Source organism: Narcine bancroftii, chromosome 1, assembly GCF_036971445.1.
Source record: "Narcine bancroftii isolate sNarBan1 chromosome 1, sNarBan1.hap1, whole genome shotgun sequence".
Taxonomy (NCBI): Eukaryota; Metazoa; Chordata; class Chondrichthyes; order Torpediniformes; family Narcinidae; genus Narcine; species Narcine bancroftii.
The window spans coordinates 112,835,600-112,857,257 of record NC_091469.1 but is presented as its reverse complement, the minus strand read 5'-3'; the positions used below and the strand labels follow the sequence as shown (position 1 = coordinate 112,857,257).

Genomic DNA, 21,658 nt, shown 5'->3' with positions numbered 1-21,658 from the left:
AAACTCTTATGCCATTTTTTTCTGTTTACTGGTGTTTCTAGGTAACACGCAGCAACTCTATGTTGAAGTGTCTTTCACAATTTTACAATCAGCAGTTACAAGAAACAACCTCATCTTCAACAGCAACTCAACCTAGAACAAAAATGAAAAATAACCACAACCATTTCAATCACGTCAAGTTGATAATCCTTCCAAGCCTTTTCCTTTAACAAATTGGAAAAAAAAATTCTGCCAATTTAGTTCGTCAAGAAATCAACAAACAAAAATTGACAAGCAAACTGAACAGTGAATATACCCTGTAATATCTCTAGAGAGGATTCTGGATGAAGCACTTGCCTTGTTTTTAGTTTAGAAATTTGCTTATTTTGTTAAATTATAGGTATTTATTGTTTAGAAGGAAGGCATTTTTTTGCCCACCTTGTCCATGCCAGCTAAAAAGGCAATTGAGAACTTCCAAAACCAATTTATATAACAGAAGTAACCCATCATGAAATAAGACAGACATTTCTTAAATGTTTTAAGATAACAACTGCTTCTCCCCACCTCCCCCAAAAAACTGTGATTCTAATTGAGCTACCAATCAAGACCTACTCCAAAAAACCCCAGCTTTCCTATCAGTTTTACCTATTCCTCTTCCACACCTTGATCAAACTTTACCTCTGCCTTCCTGCTCAAAGAAAATCCAGTGTGCCAAATCATAGAATTCTTCAATTCTAGCAAAACATGTTAATATTTTAGGAATTGTCCCTGCTGCAGCACAATATCCTTATTTACAATACGTGATTAAAAAATATAAACAGCACTTAGAAGATGCCTCACCTGTTCCAGAATGATCTCACAGATTTTACTTCAAATCTTCAGCATTCTTTCTACCTGTTCTATAATGTGCAGGCATATCCAAACTCCTCAATTTCCCTCCACTTTATACTTCTGTATCTGCTTTCCAAAATGCATGACAGCCTATGCCTGCTTTGCAACTATTTGGGCCACAAAAATTAATTTAAACAGAATTCACATTTCTGCACCCAAAAATTTCAGTATCATAAACAAGTCGTGTTTTGTGGCAGCATCATAGAGCAAACATTCACATTATAACTATCGAACAACATTACTATAAAAAAAATAAAAATAATAATGCACAAAAAAGTAAGGCAATGTCTTTGGTTTATTGATTATTCAGGAATCTGATGGCAGTGTGGAAGAAGCGGTCCTTGTTTTTTTCCCGATGGTAGCAGAATGAAGAGGAAGTGGCCTGGGTGGTGGGGGTCTTTGAGGATAGAGGCTACTTTATTAAGACACTGCCTCATGTAGATATCCTTGAAGGAGTGAAGTCTGGTGCCTGTGATATCACAGGCCAACAACCCGCTGGAGTTTATTCTTATCCTGAAAGTTGGCACCTCCATACCAGGCAGTGATGCAACCTGCCAAAATGCTCTCCACAGTACACCTGTAGAAGTTTACGAGAGACTTCGGTGATGGACCAAATCTCGTCAGACATCTCACAAGGTATAGCTGCTGGCGAGCCTTCTTTTTGATTGCATTAACATGGAGGCTCCAGGACAGATCTTCGAAGATGCTGACACCCAGGAATTTGAAGTTCTTGATCCTCTCCACTATTGAGCCCTCAATGAGGACTGGGTAGTTTTCCCCTGACTTTCTCCTGAAGTCCACATCATCTCCTTGGTTTGGCTGTAGTTGAGTGCAAGGTTGTTGTCATTTCACCATTCAACAAGCTGATCCATCTCTCCCCCCCCCCCCCCCCAAATACGCTTCCACATTTCAGTTTGTGATTCTGCCGACAACTGTGGTGTCATCAACAAACGATGATAGCATTGGAATTGTACCTGGCCACACAGTCATGGGTGTATCATGAGTAGAGCAGTGGGCTAAGCATGCATCCTTGGGGTGCACCGGTGATGATCAGTGAGGAGATGACTACATTTCCAATTCATATTGACTGTGGTCTTTCGAGGAGAAATAAAAATTTGCTTTCACAGAATGTGGAAAAAAGTAAACAAACAAGATTTCTTTATCAACTTGCTCTTGCCGGATATGCAGGTGATGTACTTTGCATAACTAGTGGTTTTTGGGGTGGGGAATTTGTAAAATTTTAAAAAATGCTAAACAGCTAATTTTCTCAGTACACAGTCTACTGTAATGTGTGTGGTGGGGAGTCACTTCCACTGCACACTGTCTTGGGATTGGAATTCCATTTAAATACTTTTGTACCCACCTCTCTAGTCCATTGATGTCTTCTACAGTTGCCCTATCACCATATGATCAATATTTTTATCGTCAGTGCACTTGTAAATCATGCCTTCTAAAACCTAAACCTCAAAAACAGAGCCCTGTAGGTCAACAGATTTGAATGGTTAACAAAGGATATACAGTTGATGTTGTATATTTGGAATTTCTTCAGGCCTTTGATAAGGTACAGCACATAAGGCTACCTAACAAGATGAGAGCTCTTTGAATTACAGGAAAGATACGATTATGGGTCGAGCAGGAGTTCCTAACCTGGGGTACATGTACCCCCAGTGGTACATTTGCACTTTTCAGGGGGTACATTGGGTCTGAGAGAATAACCACTACTGTACAATTCATGGTGTTGTAATCTGCAGTCAGATTGCACAATGTCGTGTTTTTTTTTTAAATCCTTAATTTTTAGGGGCACACGAGAACCTATAAAAATGCCCAAGGGGTACAGAGGAACAAAAAGGTTGGGAACCCCTGGGGTAGATCAATGGCAAATTTGCAGGAAACAAAAGTGAGGGGAAAAAGATCTTATTGAGGCTGGTTATTGGTTACCAGCAGTGTTCTGCAGGGCCAAGCATAGGAGTCATTTTAAATGTGTGTATTTTAATGATTTGGATTGTAGATTAAATGGCTTTGTGGCTAAATTTGTAGATGATACTGAAATGACCTAGACTAGCAGCAACAGAACTTCAAGACAATGGTATCTTTAAAACAATATTTTTTATTGACTACTCTTACTTCACCCCCATGTCTAAAACCCACATCATTACAGTCCAGGCATAATTCTGAAGAGATGATTTTAAAGTTCAATCTCAGAAATCTTTTGTGTTGAAACTGATGGTCAAAAGTTTTCAAACTCAAATTCTTTGTATACGTTTTCTGAGGAATATTTCTTCATACGAATGATTTTCCACAAATTCACCCTCTCTTCCATGGAGGTTTCGAAATCGGTGTTTCACATGATGATTTCACAAACTCGGGTATGAGTCAAACAAAGTAACCATCAGAATGGTTATGATCCAGAAACAAGAATGATCTTGTTTTCTTTCACCGAGAATTGGGTTAGTCACAAGTGAAGATTTAAAATGGCCACTCTCTCTGGAAAGAGAAGCAGCAAAGTGGCCATCCTTTCTGAAGCTACTGCAATTCTGTGTTCCTCCCTTGATAAGGAGGGAGGAATGTAACTGCATTTCTGAACTCAGATGAATCTGCTTGAATTCTTAAAATACAGCTTTTCAAATGTTTTTAATCACATGACTTGTTTCGATCACTGGCTCTTTTCTTAAAAATACCTGACAGCAATGGTCTCTGACTTGTCTCCATAGGTCACGAAGCAAATGATTTCTTGTTTACACAGGTTTTTCTCCAGCAAACATTCAATTGTCTTCAGTATTTCTCGGAACAATCTCTCCGGGTTTTATGGCTTTTCACTGAACAATGTTCAGTTAACTTTAGCTCCTTTCACATTTGTCTCCAACTTAATTGGCCGTTCAATGTCCCAGCATAGGAATGGGGGTTTGACTTTTCACATTTGACCACTCCTAAGTGGGACACTGAATGCTTTAACACTTGCAACGAGCCATCCTCAGGATTAGGACTATTCTACCTTCTAACAGTGACGTCATTACGCATTGAGTGATGGTGAACCTGCCCTAAATCTTGATCAATATATTATAATCTTATATTTCAACAAAATTAATCATGCCTGATTATAACATAATTAAGCTTTATGTACAGCACAGTATGAGCCCTTCAGCTCCTGTTGTTGTGCCGACCTATATAAACATTTACAAGAGACCAATAAATAGCAATAAATAGAAAAAGCGGATAATTTTTTAAACAGAGTGGAAAAGTTTGTAGCGCTTTTGCGCACAATTTATATAGCGTGGAAAAGTTGGTAGCACTATCGCACACAATTTAGTTTGGAAGTTGGAAGCATAATTGCATACAATTTATAAATGCAGTGGGAAAAAGTAATGATAGATCTGCCCTCCCAGAATTCCATGTGGCAGAGAAAGGCCTGTATGCATGGCTGCATTCATGGAGAGGTTTCTCTGCCGCAAGACATTCTGGGAAGTCAGGTCAGCCATTGCTTTTTCCCCCAGTCTTTACAAATTGTGCCCTTATAGTGCTAACAATTTTCCCACTTTTTAAAAATTGTCTGTTATTGCTATTTATTTCCTCTCTCTCTCGCTGTGACTTTCCTACAGCAAAGTTCATACCTTCATTTTAATTTTTTCTTCCTTCACATTCCTGCACTCACGCAAAAACTAGGGTAATTTTAACCCCACAATGCAATTGCCCGTTTCGCACTTACCTGTTTGCAACACCTGTGTCTGCAGACACTGGGGGATTGTACTAGGAGCCGAGGCTGTCAACGCCCCCCACCCCACCGCATGAGATGACGATATCTGACCTAGCATTGAGCTGATTTTGCTTTCACAATATACACTTTAAAGGCTCATTGGCGGTTAATAACCATATAAAAATTACAGCATGGAAACAGGTCCTGGCATGACTTGCAAGTGTGAAAGGGGCTTTTAATGGCTTCAGCTTGGAGATAATAAAGTCCAAAAGAGTTCCTTGATTTAGTTTGTTGTTGAGGAGTCAGATGGTGAAGGGGTAGCAGCTATTCCATAACCACAAAAATGAACATACACTTTAAAAACATGACAATTTTCTATAATAACACATCTAACTGTAACCAGTTTCCTTCTACCACTGCCTGGTTTCTGAAAATTGATTGTATTTTACATTGTATTGTTAGACAGTTTTTGTACCAGGTCAAGGGAACATCATATCTCGGTTTTAATGCTACATGGTGTTAACAGCAATAAATAAATTAATACCTGATACAACACATAATGGGTGTACACAAGTTAAAGTACTTTAAATACAAACCAACTTTTTAAGTAAAGAGATTCATGGTGAATCTTTCACGCTGGATTTAATCCCTGACTAGCCCCTTCTTTTAGGCAAGGGATAACTCGGAGTTGAAAATAAACTTTCTAAAAGCCCTACCTTTGAGTAATGTCACATCAAAATAATTTATTCCCAGAACAGCATTAATATCCAAAACAGCAATTATACAAGGAAGCCACCACCAATCACACAAACTAAATTTATCAAGCTAGTTTTCTATGAAATAGAAGCAAGCCAAGATAAAAGATTCAACAGTCAAATACCACTAATACCTTAATTCACAAAGCCTAAAATAACCCAGTCACTGAATTCTAGGAAGGATATCAACAAGGTAGAGAGAGTGCAGAGAAGATTTGCAAAAATGTTACCTGGGTTTCCGCATCTAAATTACAAAGAAAGATTATTCTTTGGAGTGTAGAAGGTTGAGATAGGATTTGGTTAAAAATTATGATTTTTCTTCTCAGCCACTACATTTAAATTGCCATGCGTCATTTCCCCCACCTTATTTGTCATGATCTTCGGCATATTTATTAAACTTGCAGCCCACTAATCAAGAAATGTAAACAATCCTACTATCTAAAATTAGAATAAATCTTGAATTGTAATTTTTTTGACTAAAAACATGTGCAAATAACCCATCAGCAGTTGGTCACCCAGGAAATGTAGCTGCTTGGAGAATGTAAAGGGGTGAAAGACTAGAAGGCATCTTTCACCCTGGAAACTCCAACCTTCACGCCTCCTTAATCCACACGACGGATAAACCCTGGAACTGAGGGTTTCCAACGCAAACATCAAAATAACAGCACCCAACTCTGCAGTCGTGCCAACCGGCCTTCCCCCCCCGCCCCCCAAGCAACTGAGAAAGAAAGCCCCACTCACCATTGTGCACACTTCATAGCCACATCACATTTCCGCCCGAGATGGAAGTGACGTTTTCCCCCTCATTTAAATGACCTCTCTCGCTGATCTCCCAGCGACGCCACACGATGACGTATCGCTTTCAGGCCCATCTTCCGCTCGGGGCTCCGTTGTGCGTCTGACGTCATCGCGGCGGCGGGGCCGCGCCGCGCCATGGGTTTGGTTGATCTGGGAGCTGTCTCCGGCCTGATGTTGGTGTGAACGTGAGTAGAAGAGATGTAGCGAGGGCCCGGGGAGTTAGTGTGAAGGCGCCGCCTCCTCCTCGGCCTCAGCCTGGCTGTTGCCGTAGTTTGGTTGTCATCCGGGGTTGGTCCATTCCAAAGTTTTACGTAATATTGTTTTGAAGGTTCTTCATTTGGAGAGATATGGTAGAATTGACATTGAAGAAAGTTTACAGTTTTTGTGTCCGCAGAACTTTTTCCATGGTAGAGGCTGAAAGTTTGGGCATGTGAGAAAGTGGAAAAGTTTTGGGAAGATCTAAATCAGGTACTAAATAAAATCACAAAAAGCAACATACCAAAAAACCCAGAGATCTTCTAAGTAATATAAGAATTAAAGAACTTGGACTCGATTTGGATGGAGCACAAAAAAAGATTTATTATGATATAAATTAATAAATTTACAGACATTATCTGCCGTTCGTCATTTCTTAATAAATCCATTTTGATCTTGTTTTACTATTTTTGGTACACAGTCGGCCAATCTGTTTGCAAATAATTTTGCTATTATCTTATAATCTGAATTAAGTAGAGATATTGGTCTATATGATGCTGGTGTTAGTGGATCTTTCCCCGTCTTTGGTATTACTGTAATTATTGCTGTCTTACATGAATCTGGCAAGGTTTGTGTTTCTTTTATCTGGTTCATTACTTCCAGGAGAGGAATGTTTTATAGAATTCTGTTGGGAATCCATCCTCTCCAGGTGTCTTATTGTTCGGCAGCTTTTTTAATATATCCTGTGTTTCCTCTATTTCAAATGGTTTTATCAGCTTGTTTTACTCCTCTTATTGCAATTTCAGCAGTTCAATTTTAGCCAAAAAATCTTCTATTTTGTCTTCTTTCGCTTCGTTCTCAGTTTGGTATAATTGTTCATAAAATTCCTTAAAGTTCTCATTAATCTCCAATGGGTTATATGTAATTTGTTTGTCCTTTTTCCTTGATGCCAATACCGTTCTTTTAGCTTGTTCTGTTTTAAGTTGCCAGGCTAATATTTTGTGTGTTTTTTCTCCTAGCTCATAATACTTTTGCTTTATTTTCATTATGTTCTTCTCCACCTTATACGTTTGTAATGTTTCGTATTTTTTTATTGTCCGCCAATTCTCTTCTTTTTGTTATATCGTCCCTTGTTGCTAGTTGTTTTTCTGTACTTACTATCTCCCTTTCCAAATGTTCTATTTCCCGATTGTAGTCCTTTTTCATCTTAGTTACATAACTTATTATCTGCCCTCTAATGAAGGCTTTCATTGCATCCCATAATATAAATTTGTCTTTCACTGATTCCATATTTATTTCAAAACACAAGTTCAATAAATTCTCTACATTCCTTTCTTTTAAGTAGCATGGAGTTTAATCTCCATCTATATGTTCTTGGTGGGATGTCCTCCTGGAGTTTCATCTCCATCTATATGTTCTTGGTGGGATGTCCTCCAGTTCTATTGCTAATAACAGGGGTGAGTGATCAGATAGCAATCTAGCTTTATATTTAGTTTTCCTAACTCTCCCTTGAATATGGGCTGACAACAAAAACATATAAATCCTTGAGTATGTTTTATGCCTACTTGAATAATATGAGAATTCCTTCTCCCTTGGGAGCTGCCTCCTCCATATATCCATAAGTTTTATTTCTTGCGTTGATTTAACCATAAATTTGGCCACTTTATTCTTTTTGCTAGTCTTTTGTCCAGTTTTATCCAACTTTGGGTCCAAATTAAGGTTAAAATCACCTCCTATCAATATATTCCCCTGCGTATCTACAATCTTCAAAAAATATCTTGCATAAACTTTTGATTCTCTTCATTAGGTGCATATATATTGACCAAATTCCAGAATTCTGAATATATCTGACACTTTATCATTACATACCTCCCTGCTGGATCTATTATTTCCTCCTCTATTTTGATTGGTACATTTTTATTTTTTAATATAGCTACACCTCTGGCTTTTGAATTATATGATGCTGCCATTACGTGCTCTACCCAGTCTCTCCTTAATTTATTATGTTCCACTTCAGTTAGATGCGTTTCCTGCGCAAATGCTATGTCTATTTTTTCATGAAATTTAATAGCCTTTTTCAATTAATTTGGTTATGTATTCCATTAATATTTATAGCCATATAGTTCAACATGGCCATCTCATATTCTGTTTACACCTCATTTCTGTTTCCTCACCACCACCTTTTCCCCATTTTCATCTCTTAAGTTTTCCCTTTTTGAACTCAATGTATGACAACACTTTTAAAACATAAAATATTTCAACAACTCCCACATCTAAAATTCCCTTAACCCCCCCAAATGCCCCCCCCCCACTTTGAGTTGCCCCTTGCCCCTTGCCAGGCAACCACAACTCCCCTCTCCATTTGGATTGCAAACCCGCTCACAAGCGTCAACTGATTTCGCAGTGACTGTTATTCTCTCCCACTCAACCCCTTCCAGAAAAGACTTTTATCTTCACATATAACAAAGGTCACCCTCTTTTTTTCTTTTTTTCCCTCCCTTACTTCCTTTCTTCCCTTTTCTTTCCCTTCTTTAGTTCTTATACATTATTTTTACATCTTTATATGTAGTTTGTCATCATTCTTCGTTCTTGTTACATCTCTTCATCTCTCCTTCTGTCCTGCAGGCATTCTGCAAATTCTCGTGCTTTCATTGGATCTGACAACAGACTGTTTTGCTCCCCCGGGATAAATATTTTAAGTACAGCTGGATATCTTAACATAAATTTATAGCCTTTTTTTCCATAGGATCGATTTTGCTGTGTTAAACTCCTTCCTCTTCTTTAGGAGTTCAAAACTTATGTCTGGGTAAAAAAATATTTGATGACCCTTGTATTCCAATGGTTTTTTGTCTTCTCTAATTTATTCCTTGCCCTCACCAGTATATTTTCTCTTGTCGTGTATCTCAGAAATTTTACTAAAACAGATCTTGGTTTTTGTTGTGTCTGTGGTTTGGAACTAGTGTTCTGTGTGCCCTTTCTATTTCCATTCCTTCCTGTATTTCTGTCATTCCCAGGCCCTTTGGGATCCATTCTTTTATAAATTCTTCATCTTCCTTTAGGCCCACTATCTTTATGTTGTTTTGCCTACTATAATTTTCAACATATCAATTTTCTGAGCTAACAACTCTTGTGACTCTTTAACTTTTTTGTCACCTTCTTCCAATTTTCTTCTTAAGTCATTCACTTTCATTTCTACAGCCATTTCTTGTTCTTTAATCTTTTTAATCATTTTTTAATCTTTTCCCTATTTCTGTCATGACCAGCTCTATTCTACTCATTTTTTCTTCTGTACTTTTCATTTTTCTTTTCATTTCACTAAATTCTAATGTCAACCATTCTTTTAATGCTTTCATTTGTTCTTGAAAATTTTTTTAATCTATATACTGTCCACCTATTTTACCTTCTATTCCTCTGTGCAGAGCTTGGTTTTCTTCTTCCTCTTCTTCTGTGTCTGCACCTGTGTTTGTGTCTTCTACTTCTCTTCCTTGTATCTGTATCTTTTCTGACTTTCTTGTTGAGTTGCTTGCCTCACTTTGCTGGGCATATTTTTGCATAGCTTCTTGCTGTTGGTCCTCTTCTTCTGGGCTAGTTCTCTGTTGGGCCTCTTGCTGCTGTTCTTCTTTCCTATCACTCCCTTTCCTGTTGCTTTCCTCTTCTTCCAGCTGAGAGCCCTGATGTTGGGCATCCCTCAGCTGGTCGCGCTGTGTTAGTTTGCTCCTCAGCTGGGCCCCCCTCCCATCTGTGTTTTCTCTTTCTTTAGGGTGCACAGTTGCTCACTTCTGTTTGGCTCAGAGAGCCATTTTTGCAGTCCAGCGACTCTGTGGGGTCGTCACCAACCTTAGGGAGCGGGCTCTTTTCTCCATGATGGCTCCCTGTTTCTTCATGCAGGTAAGGCCTTCTCCTTTCTCTTCCGGCGTCTTTTCTTTTTTTCCCGTTGTTTTTACTTTTTCCTTCTTGGGTGCCATTTTCTTTCTTTTGTCCACAACTTTATCTTTTCTTTGTTGTGTTTTGTGTTTCTTGATCTTTGTGTTTTCTTCACTTTATTTCTTCTTTTCTGGAGAGGGCTAGTATTCTCCTACCGGCCACTACTCCATCACGTAACTCCTCAACTCTGCTTCATTTTTAAGGTCATATAGAAATGCAATAAGATTGCAAACTACTAAACTGAAATGAAACACAAAATGCGACAAATTCTCAGGCAGCTAAGGCAGCAGCTTTGGAAATGAAAGAGGGACCATGAGTCCTCCAATACCTTTCCTCCTCAGAAAACACTTTTTTTAGACGTGCAGCATAGTAACAGGCCCTTTTGTCCCACGAGCCCGTGCCACCCAATTTACCTACAATCCTCAGTATGTTTTGAACAGTGGGAGGAAACCGGAGCACCTGGAAGAAACCCTCACAGACACAAGAACGTACAAACTCCTTATAGACAGTGTGGGGTTTGAACCCAAGTCCCAGTCGCTGGTGTTAAAACAGCGTTGTGCTGACTGCTTAGACAGCAATTTGTATTGCTGGCAAACTAAAAGAGTGTTCGTGGTGGCACCTCACAGCCCCCTTGGGGTACTTCACAAAATGAAGGATGAACACGACGATCCAGCAGGCTGCACGAGGCCCACAGTGCTGCTCTCCAATTGGCCACAACTAAAGGAGCCTAACTGGCCTATCAAGGAAAACAGATCGGAAATATACCAATCAGCGCTGAGGGGGCTTTGACCATGCCCGTCAGCTTGAGAATAAAAGCAATAAAGCTCAGCGTTAACTGCACTGAGCTCGGGTTCGTGTAGTTCTTTCCGGGAACAGCATGTTCTTTCTGAGCTAACCTGCATACAGCTATAACCTCTCCTGCACTATCGGCTCCACAGGGCCATAGCTTGTAGCGGCTAGCTACATGTTCACTTGGGTCTTTATCCAAATCTTCGTCTTGCAAACAGCTGGACTGTGGCACTGATCTCTTGTTCACCCCACTAATAATCACCTCGCAATATCGAAATTATGTGAAAAAGTGACAAACTTTACATGTTCATCTATTGTACGTGAAAACTGCTTATTTTGTTAGTTGAAAGTCCATTTGCATTTGCAAATGGCATTTATTTTTGAATCCTTTTACAATTGTGATTTTACTAAACAAGGTTTTCTTCCAAAAAATATTGTTGTGTTGTCCATTATCCCATTGCATAATATAATAACTTGATAAATTGGCAAAGATCAAGCATTATTTTCTTAGTATTCTTACAATCAACATGAATGACCTGCAGAACCCTAACAGTCTTCACTGACGGCAGCAAAGTGATCTCAATTGAGAAGCATGCAACCAAACTATCTCATTACTGGAGCAGAATGGAAATGATGTGCAGTGATTTCAAAGGAGCAATATGATCTTGGATTTGTTTGAAGAGTAGTTTTATCTTTCATAGTTAATATGATCATTTGATTTGCTGTTGACTTATTGTGCTATAACAAGTTCATCATCATCTGACTGTACATTTACACCCAGATGTAACAGCTTTTCTCTGGACCACAGTGCACATACACATTCATAAATTACCACACATAGTAATCACATAAATACATACAGGTATGGTGGAGTGCAGTGCGCGCAGTACTGGCCCCACCCTTTATACCCATGGTTCGTGTGCCGTGGCCAAGCAAGCTGGGACGTGGCAGCGAGGTCCTTGGGTCGTAGGTTTTATATCGGAGTGGCCTTCTCCTATGCAGGTTTCTTACCTGGGCTGGAGGGGTCTGCCTCCCCTCCTAGGTCGGTCCATACTGCCCGGACCGGGGCCGAGGCCGCCGCAGCTCACCCTGTGCCTGGACTGGGGCCGCCGGCTCCCACTCTCTGCCCGGATCGGGGCCTCCGCCTGCCCCACTCGACCGAGGCCGGGGCCGCCGTCTCCCCCTTGCTCCTGCCCGGATCGGGGCCGCCGCCGGGCCGCTGCTGCTCTCCCTGAGCCCGGACTGGGGCCGCCGCCTCCCATCCCTGCCCGGACTGGGGCCTCCACCTGCCTCACTCGACCGAGGCCGGGGCCGCCGTCTCCCCCTTGCTCCTGCCCGGATCGGGGCCGCCGCCGCCGCCTACCCTTCGCCCGGTCCGGGGCTGGGGCCGCTGCTGCTCTCCCTGTGCCCGGACTGGGGCCGCCGCCTCCAACTCTCTGCCCGCAATCCACTGAAGAGGTACTGGGCTTCTCCTCCAGGAAAAACAAGGACTGGTTTGACAAAAACAGCCAGGAAATCCAGGAGCTGCTGGCAAAGAAGCGAGCTGCCCACCAGGCTCACCTTACAAAGCCGTCCTGTCCAGAGAAGAAACAAGCCTTCCGTCGCGTATGCAGCCATCTTCAGCGCAAACTCCGGGAGATCCAAAATGAGTGGTGGACTAGCCTCGCCAAACGAACCCAGCTCAGCGCGGACATTGGCGACTTCAGGGGTTTCTACGAGGCTCTAAAGGCTGTGTACGGCCCCTCACCCCAAGTCCAAAGCCCGCTGCGCAGCTCAGACGGCAAAGTCCTCCTCAGCGACAAGATCTCCATCCTCAACCGATGGTCAGAACACTTCCATTCTCTTTTCAGTGCCAACCGCTCAGTCCAAGATTCCGCCCTGCTCCAGCTCCCTCAACAGCCCCTAAGGCTAGAGCTGGATGAGGTTCTCACCCTGGATGAGACATATAAGGCAATCGAACAACTGAAAAGTGGCAAAGCAGCAGGTATGGATGGAATCCCCCCAGAGGTCTGGAAGGCTGGCGGCAAAACTCTGCATGCCAAACTGCATGAGTTTTTCAAGCTTTGTTGGGACCAAGGAAAACTGCCTCAGGATCTTCGTGATGCCACCATCATCACCCTGTACAAAAACAAAGGCAAGAAATCAGACTGCTCAAACTACAGGGGAATCACGTTGCTCTCCATTGCAGGCAAAATCTTCGCTAGGATTCTACTAAATAGAATAATACCTAGTGTCGCCGAGAATATTCTCCCAGAATCACATTGCGGCTTTCGCGCAAACAGAGGAACTACTGACATGGTCTTTGCCCTCAGACAGCTCCAAGAAAAGTGCAGAGAACAAAACAAAGGACTCTACATCACCTTTGTTGACCTCACCAAAGCCTTCGACACCGTGAGCAGGAAAGGGCTTTGGCAAATACTAGAGCGCATCGGATGTCCCCCAAAGTTCCTCAACATGATTATCCAACTGCACGAAAACCAACAAGGTCGGGTCAGATACAGCAATGAGCTCTCTGAACCCTTCTCCATTAACAATGGCGTGAAGCAAGGCTGTGTTCTCGCACCAACCCTCTTTTCAATCTTCTTCAGCATGATGCTGAACCAAGCCATGAAAGACCCCAACAATGAAGACGCTGTTTACATCCGGTACCGCACGGATGGCAGTCTCTTCAATCTGAGGCGCCTGCAAGCTCACACCAAGACACAAGAGAAACTTGTCCGTGAACTACTCTTTGCAGATGATGCCGCTTTAGTTGCCCATTCAGAGCCAGCTCTTCAGCGCTTGACGTCCTGCTTTGCGGAAACTGCCAAAATGTTTGGCCTGGAAGTCAGCCTGAAGAAAACTGAGGTCCTCCATCAGCCAGCTCCCCACCATGACTACCAGCCCCCCCACATCTCCATCGGGCACACAAAACTCAAAACGGTCAACCAGTTTACCTATCTCGGCTGCACCATTTCATCAGATGCAAGGATCGACAATGAGATAGACAACAGACTCGCCAAGGCAAATAGCGCCTTTGGAAGACTACACAAAAGAGTCTGGAAAAACAACCAACTGAAAAACCTCACAAAGATAAGCGTATACAGAGCCGTTGTCATACCCACACTCCTGTTCGGCTCCGAATCATGGGTCCTCTACCGGCACCACCTACGGCTCCTAGAACGCTTCCACCAGCGTTGTCTCTGCTCCATCCTCAACATCCATTGGAGCGCTTTCATCCCTAACGTCGAAGTACTCGAGATGGCAGAGGTCGACAGCATCGAGTCCACGCTGCTGAAGATCCAGCTGCGCTGGATGGGTCACGTCTCCAGAATGGAGGACCATCGCCTTCCCAAGATCGTGTTATATGGCGAGCTCTCCACTGGCCACCGTGACAGAGGTGCACCAAAGAAAAGGTACAAGGACTGCCTAAAGAAATCTCTTGGTGCCTGCCACATTGACCACCGCCAGTGGGCTGATAATGCCTCAAACCGTGCATCTTGGCGCCTCACAGTTTGGCGGGCAGCAACCTCCTTTGAAGAAGACCGCAGAGCCCACCTCACTGACAAAAGGCAAAGGAGGAAAAACCCAACACCCAACCCCAACCAACCAATTTTCCCCTGCAACCGCTGCAACCGTGTCTGCCTGTCCCGCATCGGACTTGTCAGCCACAAACGAGCCTGCAGCTGACGTGGACTTTTACCCCCTCCATAAATCTTCGTCCGCGAAGCCAAGCCAAAGAAGACATACAGGTATAATTTAAAATAAATAAATGAAAATATTTTGGAATTATTTACTCTGATACTGGATACTGTTCATTAATTTCACAGCCTGCAGGAAGAAGTTATTTCCCAGTCTGTCAGTCCTAATTTTGATGCTCCTGTACCACCACCTTAATGGTAGTAGGTCAGAGATACTGTGTGCTGGATGGAAAAAAGTTCTTCATAATTTTTTTGAGCCTCCAATCCACCAGGCAGAAGATACAATAAAACTCCTGGTATCCAGAATCTGAATAACCGGCAGCCTCAAGCAACTGGAAAAAGAAGAGCCCCTCACTGGTCTGCTGTTGTGGTCACTGTTGTGGCCCATAGGGCCATCACCTCTGCTTCTTCTTCTTAAACAGGGGGTGTTCTCCCCATTTCTGGTGCCTGGGCCTGTCCACTGCTCCCCTGGAGTCTGTAACCCCTCGAGGCCTCTGCCAAATACAAGCACCACCATCTTGGGAGCAGACCCTTGGTTGGAGGATTTTAAAATAAACCATGCTCCTTTAACAGGATCTTGATCAGGGCATTTGAAGCCTGAAGTAGAGATGTTGGTAGTTGGACTGGATAGTGTTGCAATATTTAGAACTTCGAAATTAAAAAGACTATGTTGGAAAGACATAATCCATGAAGAAGCATTTAGCCTGAATGTAATTGAAAACTAATATTTCTATAATTGCAGTACAATATGTAATTTGATAAGGAGGGATGATTTCTCTGACATCTACAGGAACATTGCATTTTGCTTTTATTCTAAGCACTCACGATTAATGTTTTTATTGATATGGATACATTTTCAATTAGTGAATGTTTGAAAAATTACCTAAAATAATACTTCCTTTTATCTGTATTTGAAATTTATTTTAGTATAATATAAGCAATAGGCCAAAAAATGTTGTTCCATGTAAGCAAAGAATATTTCAGCTGGTTGCTTTATTTTTGGGAGTACTGTGCAGTAATACTCCCCAATAACAGTTGTAAGGTTTGGAAGGTAAAGATAATACTGATATTTTCTTTACTGGCCTCATCATTCTTTCAGTCATCATAAAATCTGTCACTTTATTGTTTGGTCTCAATAAGAAACTATTAAGTCCAGAGCTTCTGGCCTGGATTGACCAGCACCACAGATGACAGAGTCATGGAAGTCTGCAATATGAAAACAGGCCTTTAGGCTCAAATTGTCCGTGCCAACCTTGCTTGTACCATTTGCTTACATTCAGCCTGTATCCCTCTAAATCTTTCCAATCCAAGACTTGTTGAGAGACTCTTTAAACCTTTAAATCTGTTGCCTCTCACCTTAATTATTCAATTGTAGTGGCCCACACGTGGGGACAGGGACTGGCCCGCGAGATGACCGACGAATGCGGCGACTACGCAGACCTAGGTGTGGCACTGGCCATTGTCCCAGGTGACCTCCACAGGGCAGGAAGATGGGTAACTCCAGCGAGAATGCTGACCAATCCAAGGCTGGTGCTCTGATGACGTGGGACCCTGAAGTCAGCGCCAAGGGCCCATATAAGCGCGATGGCCAGAGTAATAAATCAGTCTTGTTTTCCAAGACTTTGGTGTGCATGTCATTCTTCTCCAGGCTCATTGGTGACACCGATAGGTCCAACCGGCAGTTGGACCCGAAGATGACGGATCAAGCAGAGCCAGTGACAATCCACACGGTCTCTCTCAGGCTTCCAACGTTCTGGGTGTCACAGCCACATGTGTGGTTCGAAAGACCGAGGCTTATTTCCAGCTTTGCCACGTCACCACTGACAACACCCACTACTTCTACATCGTGAGAACCCTTGATCAAGACACAGCGGCAAAGGTCATAGATTTCCTATGGACCCTCCGGAGCAAGGCAAACACGCAGCCTTCAAAGAGCAACTAACCCGCACTTTTGGACTCTCCTGGTGCAAGCGCACCTCCCGATTTCTGTATATGGACAGATTGGGGAACAAGATCCCATCTGCCCTAAGGAGCGAGATGCTCGCGTTAATCGAGGGCTGCAAGCTTTGCCTGCTCTTTGAGCAGATCTTTCTGGAGCATCTGCCCGAGGATATAGGACTCTTGCTCACAGATGAGGACTTCAGCGACCCTTGAAGGGTCGCAGCCCAGGTAGACATGCTCTGGAGAGCGAACAAGGACACCGGCACTGTCGTAGATCACATCAGCAGGCCCCATGAACATCTCCGAGTGAGATCAAGGCCAGCGGAGAGGTAAGTGAACACCCCAGGACAGCTATGTTACCATCACCAGCAAAAGGGTGCAGAGACCTGTCGATGCTGCCCACCTTGCGGGTTTTCTGGAAATGCTCTGGCCAACCATCATTGATGGCTGTGGTGTTTGGCCCATGTTATGGCCTTCTATATGTCTGGAACTCACTGTGGGCCAGGTATTTCTTGGTCAACATGGGCACCGAGATAAGCGTCCTACCCCCCGCAGGCCTTGACACCTGCAGCTGCAGTAGCAAGCAGGGCTAAGCATTGAGGGCAGCCAACAGCTCCTACATTTGAACTTTCTGGACCCACACCATTCCCCTTTGATTCAGCAACAGCTGCTTTGCATGGACCTTCACCCTCGCAACAGTGGTGCAACCGCTCCTGGGGGCCAACTTTCTTCGGGACAACTGCTTGCTTGTTGACCTCAAGGGATGGAGCTTGGTGCCTGCTAAGATCTTTCAGACTCTGCCTCTGGGGGAATCCAAGCTACCCGCCCCCCACTTGGACTCTATAAACCTCTCGGACAATGAATTTGTCTGCATCCTGGGAGAGTTCCCCTTGATAGTGGTGCCACAGTTCTGCATGGCTGAGCAAAAGCATGTGTCAGGCATCACATGTTGACAGAGGCCCCCTCCCCCCACTCCATGCCAGGGCCCGCCGACTTCCTCCCAAAAAAATCAGCTTGGCGAAGGAGTAGTTTTAAAAAATGGAGGAGCTGGTGTTTGTGCAGCGCTCCAATAGTCCCTGGGGCTCCCCCCTCCACATGGCGCCCAAATCAGCAGGGGATTGGAGACCATGTAGTGACTATTGCCACCTGAATGAGGCCACCATGCTCGACAGATACCCCATGCCCCATATCCAAGTCTTTGCCATCAACCTGCATGGGGCATGGGTGTTCTCTAAGGTGGACCTCATCCGGGGGTACTACTAAATCCCAGTTCACCCCCAGGACGTCCCCAAGACTGCAATTATAACCCCTTTTGGCTTATTTGAATTTCTTTGCATACTCTTCGGTCTAAAGAATGTGGCACAACCCTGTAAAATTCCAGTTCGGTCTGGACACCATTGATTTCCTGGGGCACAGGATTAAGAGATACCAGGCTACACCTTCCCCGAGAAGGTTGAGGTAGTCCGGAATTTCACTAAGCCACGCTTAGTAAAAGGGCTGCAGGAACTTGCCGGTATGATAAGTTCTTACCACCGGTTCATACCAGCAATGGTATGCATCATGTGCTCCTTCTTCGCACTGATGACAGGCAAGGCATAAGACGCTGCTTCGGATGAGGAGTCCTCCAGGGTTTCCAGTGTGCCAAAGATGCGCTGGCCAATGCCACCCTCCTGGTCCACCCCAGACTGGAGGCACCTACCACCTTAATTGTCAACGCCTCTTGCACAGTGGAAGGGGGCATAACTCACTAACCTCCGGGCTCTGGGTGGTGCTGGCTAACTTTCTGTGGGGAAGCAGTTCCATCATACCACGGTGTATCACACTCAGGCCAACGGGTTGGTGGAGCACTTTCACAGGCATGTCAAAGTAGCCTTGATGGCCTGACTCAAGGGTCCCATCTGGGTGGACAAACTGTCTTGGGTCCTGTTGGGTATTCGTACCATGCCGAAGGAGGACTTCAATGCCTTGATGGTGGAGATGGTCTATGGTGCCCCTTTAATCATCGGAGAGTTCCTGGCCCCGAGGAGACCTTCAAGAACCTGTGGTGAAAGCTGGGGTCCCTGATTCCACGGCAACCGCTACTGTATGGTCAGCCCAAATATAGCGTCCTGAAGGACCTAAAGAGTTGTCAGTGTTCGTGATGAGCGGCGCACACAGACCACCATTACAACGATCCTATGAAGGGCTTTCCAAGGTCATTGGAGACAATGGTTCCATTGTTGTCCTCGACATCGGCGGTAAGGAGGAGACGTTTACTGTTGACTGCCTGAAATTGGCATATCTGGACTGCAACGCAAGAGCAGGCCACCTAAAACTATGGACAATGGCCTTGTTGCTGTTTTCAGGGGGAGCGTTGTGTCGTGGCCCGTGTGCAGAGACACCGATCGCCCAACAAAATTGCTGATGAATGCAGCAACTGCACGGATCTGGGGGTGACACTGGCCGTCGTCCCAGGTGACCTCCGCATGGTGGGAAGATAGAGAACTCTGGCGGGAACGCTGGCCAAACCAAAGCCGGCTCTCCGATTATTCTGGGCTTTGATGTCAGCGCCAGGGGCCCATATAAGGGCAATGGCCAGAGCAATAAATCAGTCTAATTTTCCGAGGCTTTAACGTGCGTGTCATTCTTCTCCACACTCGCATAGCGCATACACTACTCACTCAGGTTTTAGATTCCCCAACCTGGGATAAAAGCTATGACCTTTTATTTATGTCCCTCGTGCTTTTATGAACTTATAATGTCCTCCGCTAGTACACAATTCTCCAGTTGAGATCTCATTTTGTACTGTTGCAACATGATATGCCTTCTCTTAAACTCTTAAACTCAGTGCTCAAACAAATGATGCCAAGACTGCTAAATGCCTTCTTTACCATTTGTTTGATTGATGTTTTACAAAATCTGGCAGCTTTCTGGTCATTGTTACTGATATCAGTTTGTTTTATTGTTTGTAGATTGTTTAAACCATTGATAGTTGAATTTAAATGTTTTGTAATCCAAATTCTGCGATTACTCTTCATGATTATGCAACTGAGAAAGAATATAATGTTGTATTATAAAGGATCTGGATAGTATTTGAAAATAAAGAATGTTAGCTTATTTGGATAAAGGCCATTTTAGGATCGTTGACTTCATTTGAAGGGCTATCATTGCCTTTGAGCAGATTTTTAAATTTCCATTTCTGTCCAAAATTGGTTGAATTGTATATTTATTAAGTGTGCCAAAGCATAGCAAAAAGCCTCGCTTTGTGGGCTATCTGCGCAATTCAACAAATGCAGCAGTTAATGCAAAAATGACAAAATAAATGTCTGTACTGATTAGGGTCAAATACTGCAGATGATTGATAAAATACAAAATCATACTGTAGGGAATAGAGTATTGTTATAAAAGAGTGCAAGGACATCGTCTTTGGTAGAGATCCATTCAAGAGTTTGATAACATTAGAAAGGAAACTATCTTTTAATATGGAGGTGGTATTTTCAAGCACAAGTACAGTAAAGCCCCTGGTATCTGGCATCTATGGGGATTAGTGGATGATGGTTAAGTGTATTTTCCGGTTGCTCAAGATTTACTCTCATAATGCCTAACTAATACACTTGTATTCAGAATAAACAGTTTAAAAGACAAAAATACTATCCTGTACTTGCACTGAATAAATAACACATGCATGAATATATAAACCTTAAAGTATTTTCCTTTATTTTCAGTCAAATTCTTTGAAAACATTTAACTGCCACTGCATATGTAGGTTCCTCCCATCCACGGAGCTACCAGAAAGATAAACAATAGCATTATACAAGTGTCCTCAACTTATGATGGGGTTACGTTCCGGCAAACCCATGGTTAATCGAAAAAATCTTGTCAAAAAATAATTACTGCACCTACCATTTTTTTTATAAATAAATTTTGAATATCTTTATTCCACACTTGGAAAAAAACAATTAACGTACACAGCTGAAAGCATGAAAAATGTTTGAAGCATTGAACTAAAATTAATTGCTGGATGTTGGGCATGCGAGAGGATAGTGTACCACATATTGTAAGTGCAGGAACAGATCAGGATTTGAAATTGAAAGTACAGATTCAACCATCATAGCTTTGAAAATCATAAGTTGGACCTCTGTAAGCAGGTGAGCATCTGTAGATAATTAATTCCCCTCCCTCTCCCCCTCCCCCCCCCCCTCCCCGGAAATATACAGATGAAGCCTTTGACCAGGGTGACTCTTACTAAGTGGGAGACACTTTAAGAGTGTCACCCCAAGGGCGAGCGGTATCAACCAGCTTTTCATCCTGAACAACACGATTGCTGTTTCACAGAACTTTATCAAAGAGCTGCTACGAGCAAAACATGACCAAGGTACTCCACTGGCTGAATATTTGGTCCCATCTTCACCAAAGGATTATGTGTTATTTCAGGGAAAATTTACAATTTTAAGCTTGCCTATTTTTTACCTATTATTTTATTCAAATCTATTTATTTATTTTCTCCCTCTTTTGCCAGTTGCTTGAGGCTGCTGGTTCCTTGAATTCTGGTAACCATGGGTTTTACTGTATCTTCTGCCTGGTGGAATGGAGGTTAAGAGAGTAAGACTGGGATTGAATGGATATGTTCTTAAATATTTTAGCAGTGGTCCCAAGACAGAAGTCTATGGTGGGGAGGTAGGTTTTCATGATGCTTTGAGTTTTCCATTCTCTGCAGTTAACGTATATTAATACATGGGAAAACTGTTTCTATGGCCAGTGTCTTGAAATCTTTGTGGAGGTGTAACTCAACTTGGATGTGATATTGCTATTTGTAGTTTTCTTAATATTGTGAAGAAAGAGAAATTCAACTTTAAGGCAAGGGAAAACAAATACTTCAATTCAGTTCAGTAAAATATGCAAACAGTACTGTCTTTGTATTTCTGGTTTTCAAATTCCTCTTGACATTAACTGTGAAGTTGAAAATCTCAAGAGAATTTTGTGTCTTTGTGTTGTCTGAATTGTACTGCATGCAGAACAGTTACTGAAAGACTTGA

At 42.9% G+C, this 21,658-nt stretch overlaps 2 protein-coding genes across 3 annotated transcripts in view; one reads left to right on the top strand and one right to left on the bottom strand.

Moving 5' to 3' along the window:
- Positions 1-6,162, bottom strand: part of tmem167a (transmembrane protein 167A) — a 40,352-nt gene extending 34,190 nt beyond the window's left edge. The window contains exon 1 of the mRNA XM_069936337.1: positions 6,058-6,162. Coding sequence (XP_069792438.1) covers positions 6,058-6,060 — 3 coding nt within the window. The 5' untranslated portion in view covers positions 6,061-6,162. The remainder of the gene's footprint in view (positions 1-6,057) is intronic.
- A 31-nt stretch (positions 6,163-6,193) lies between these two features.
- xrcc4 (X-ray repair complementing defective repair in Chinese hamster cells 4) overlaps positions 6,194-21,658 on the top strand; it is a 534,233-nt gene continuing 518,768 nt past the window's right edge. The window contains exon 1 of one of the 2 annotated variants that reach the window (XM_069936314.1): positions 6,194-6,299. The gene's annotated coding sequence lies outside the window, so the exon portion shown is untranslated. Of the gene's footprint in view, positions 6,300-10,101; positions 10,198-21,658 lie in introns of those variants that run through there. The other variant, XM_069936320.1, reaches the window with a different exon arrangement.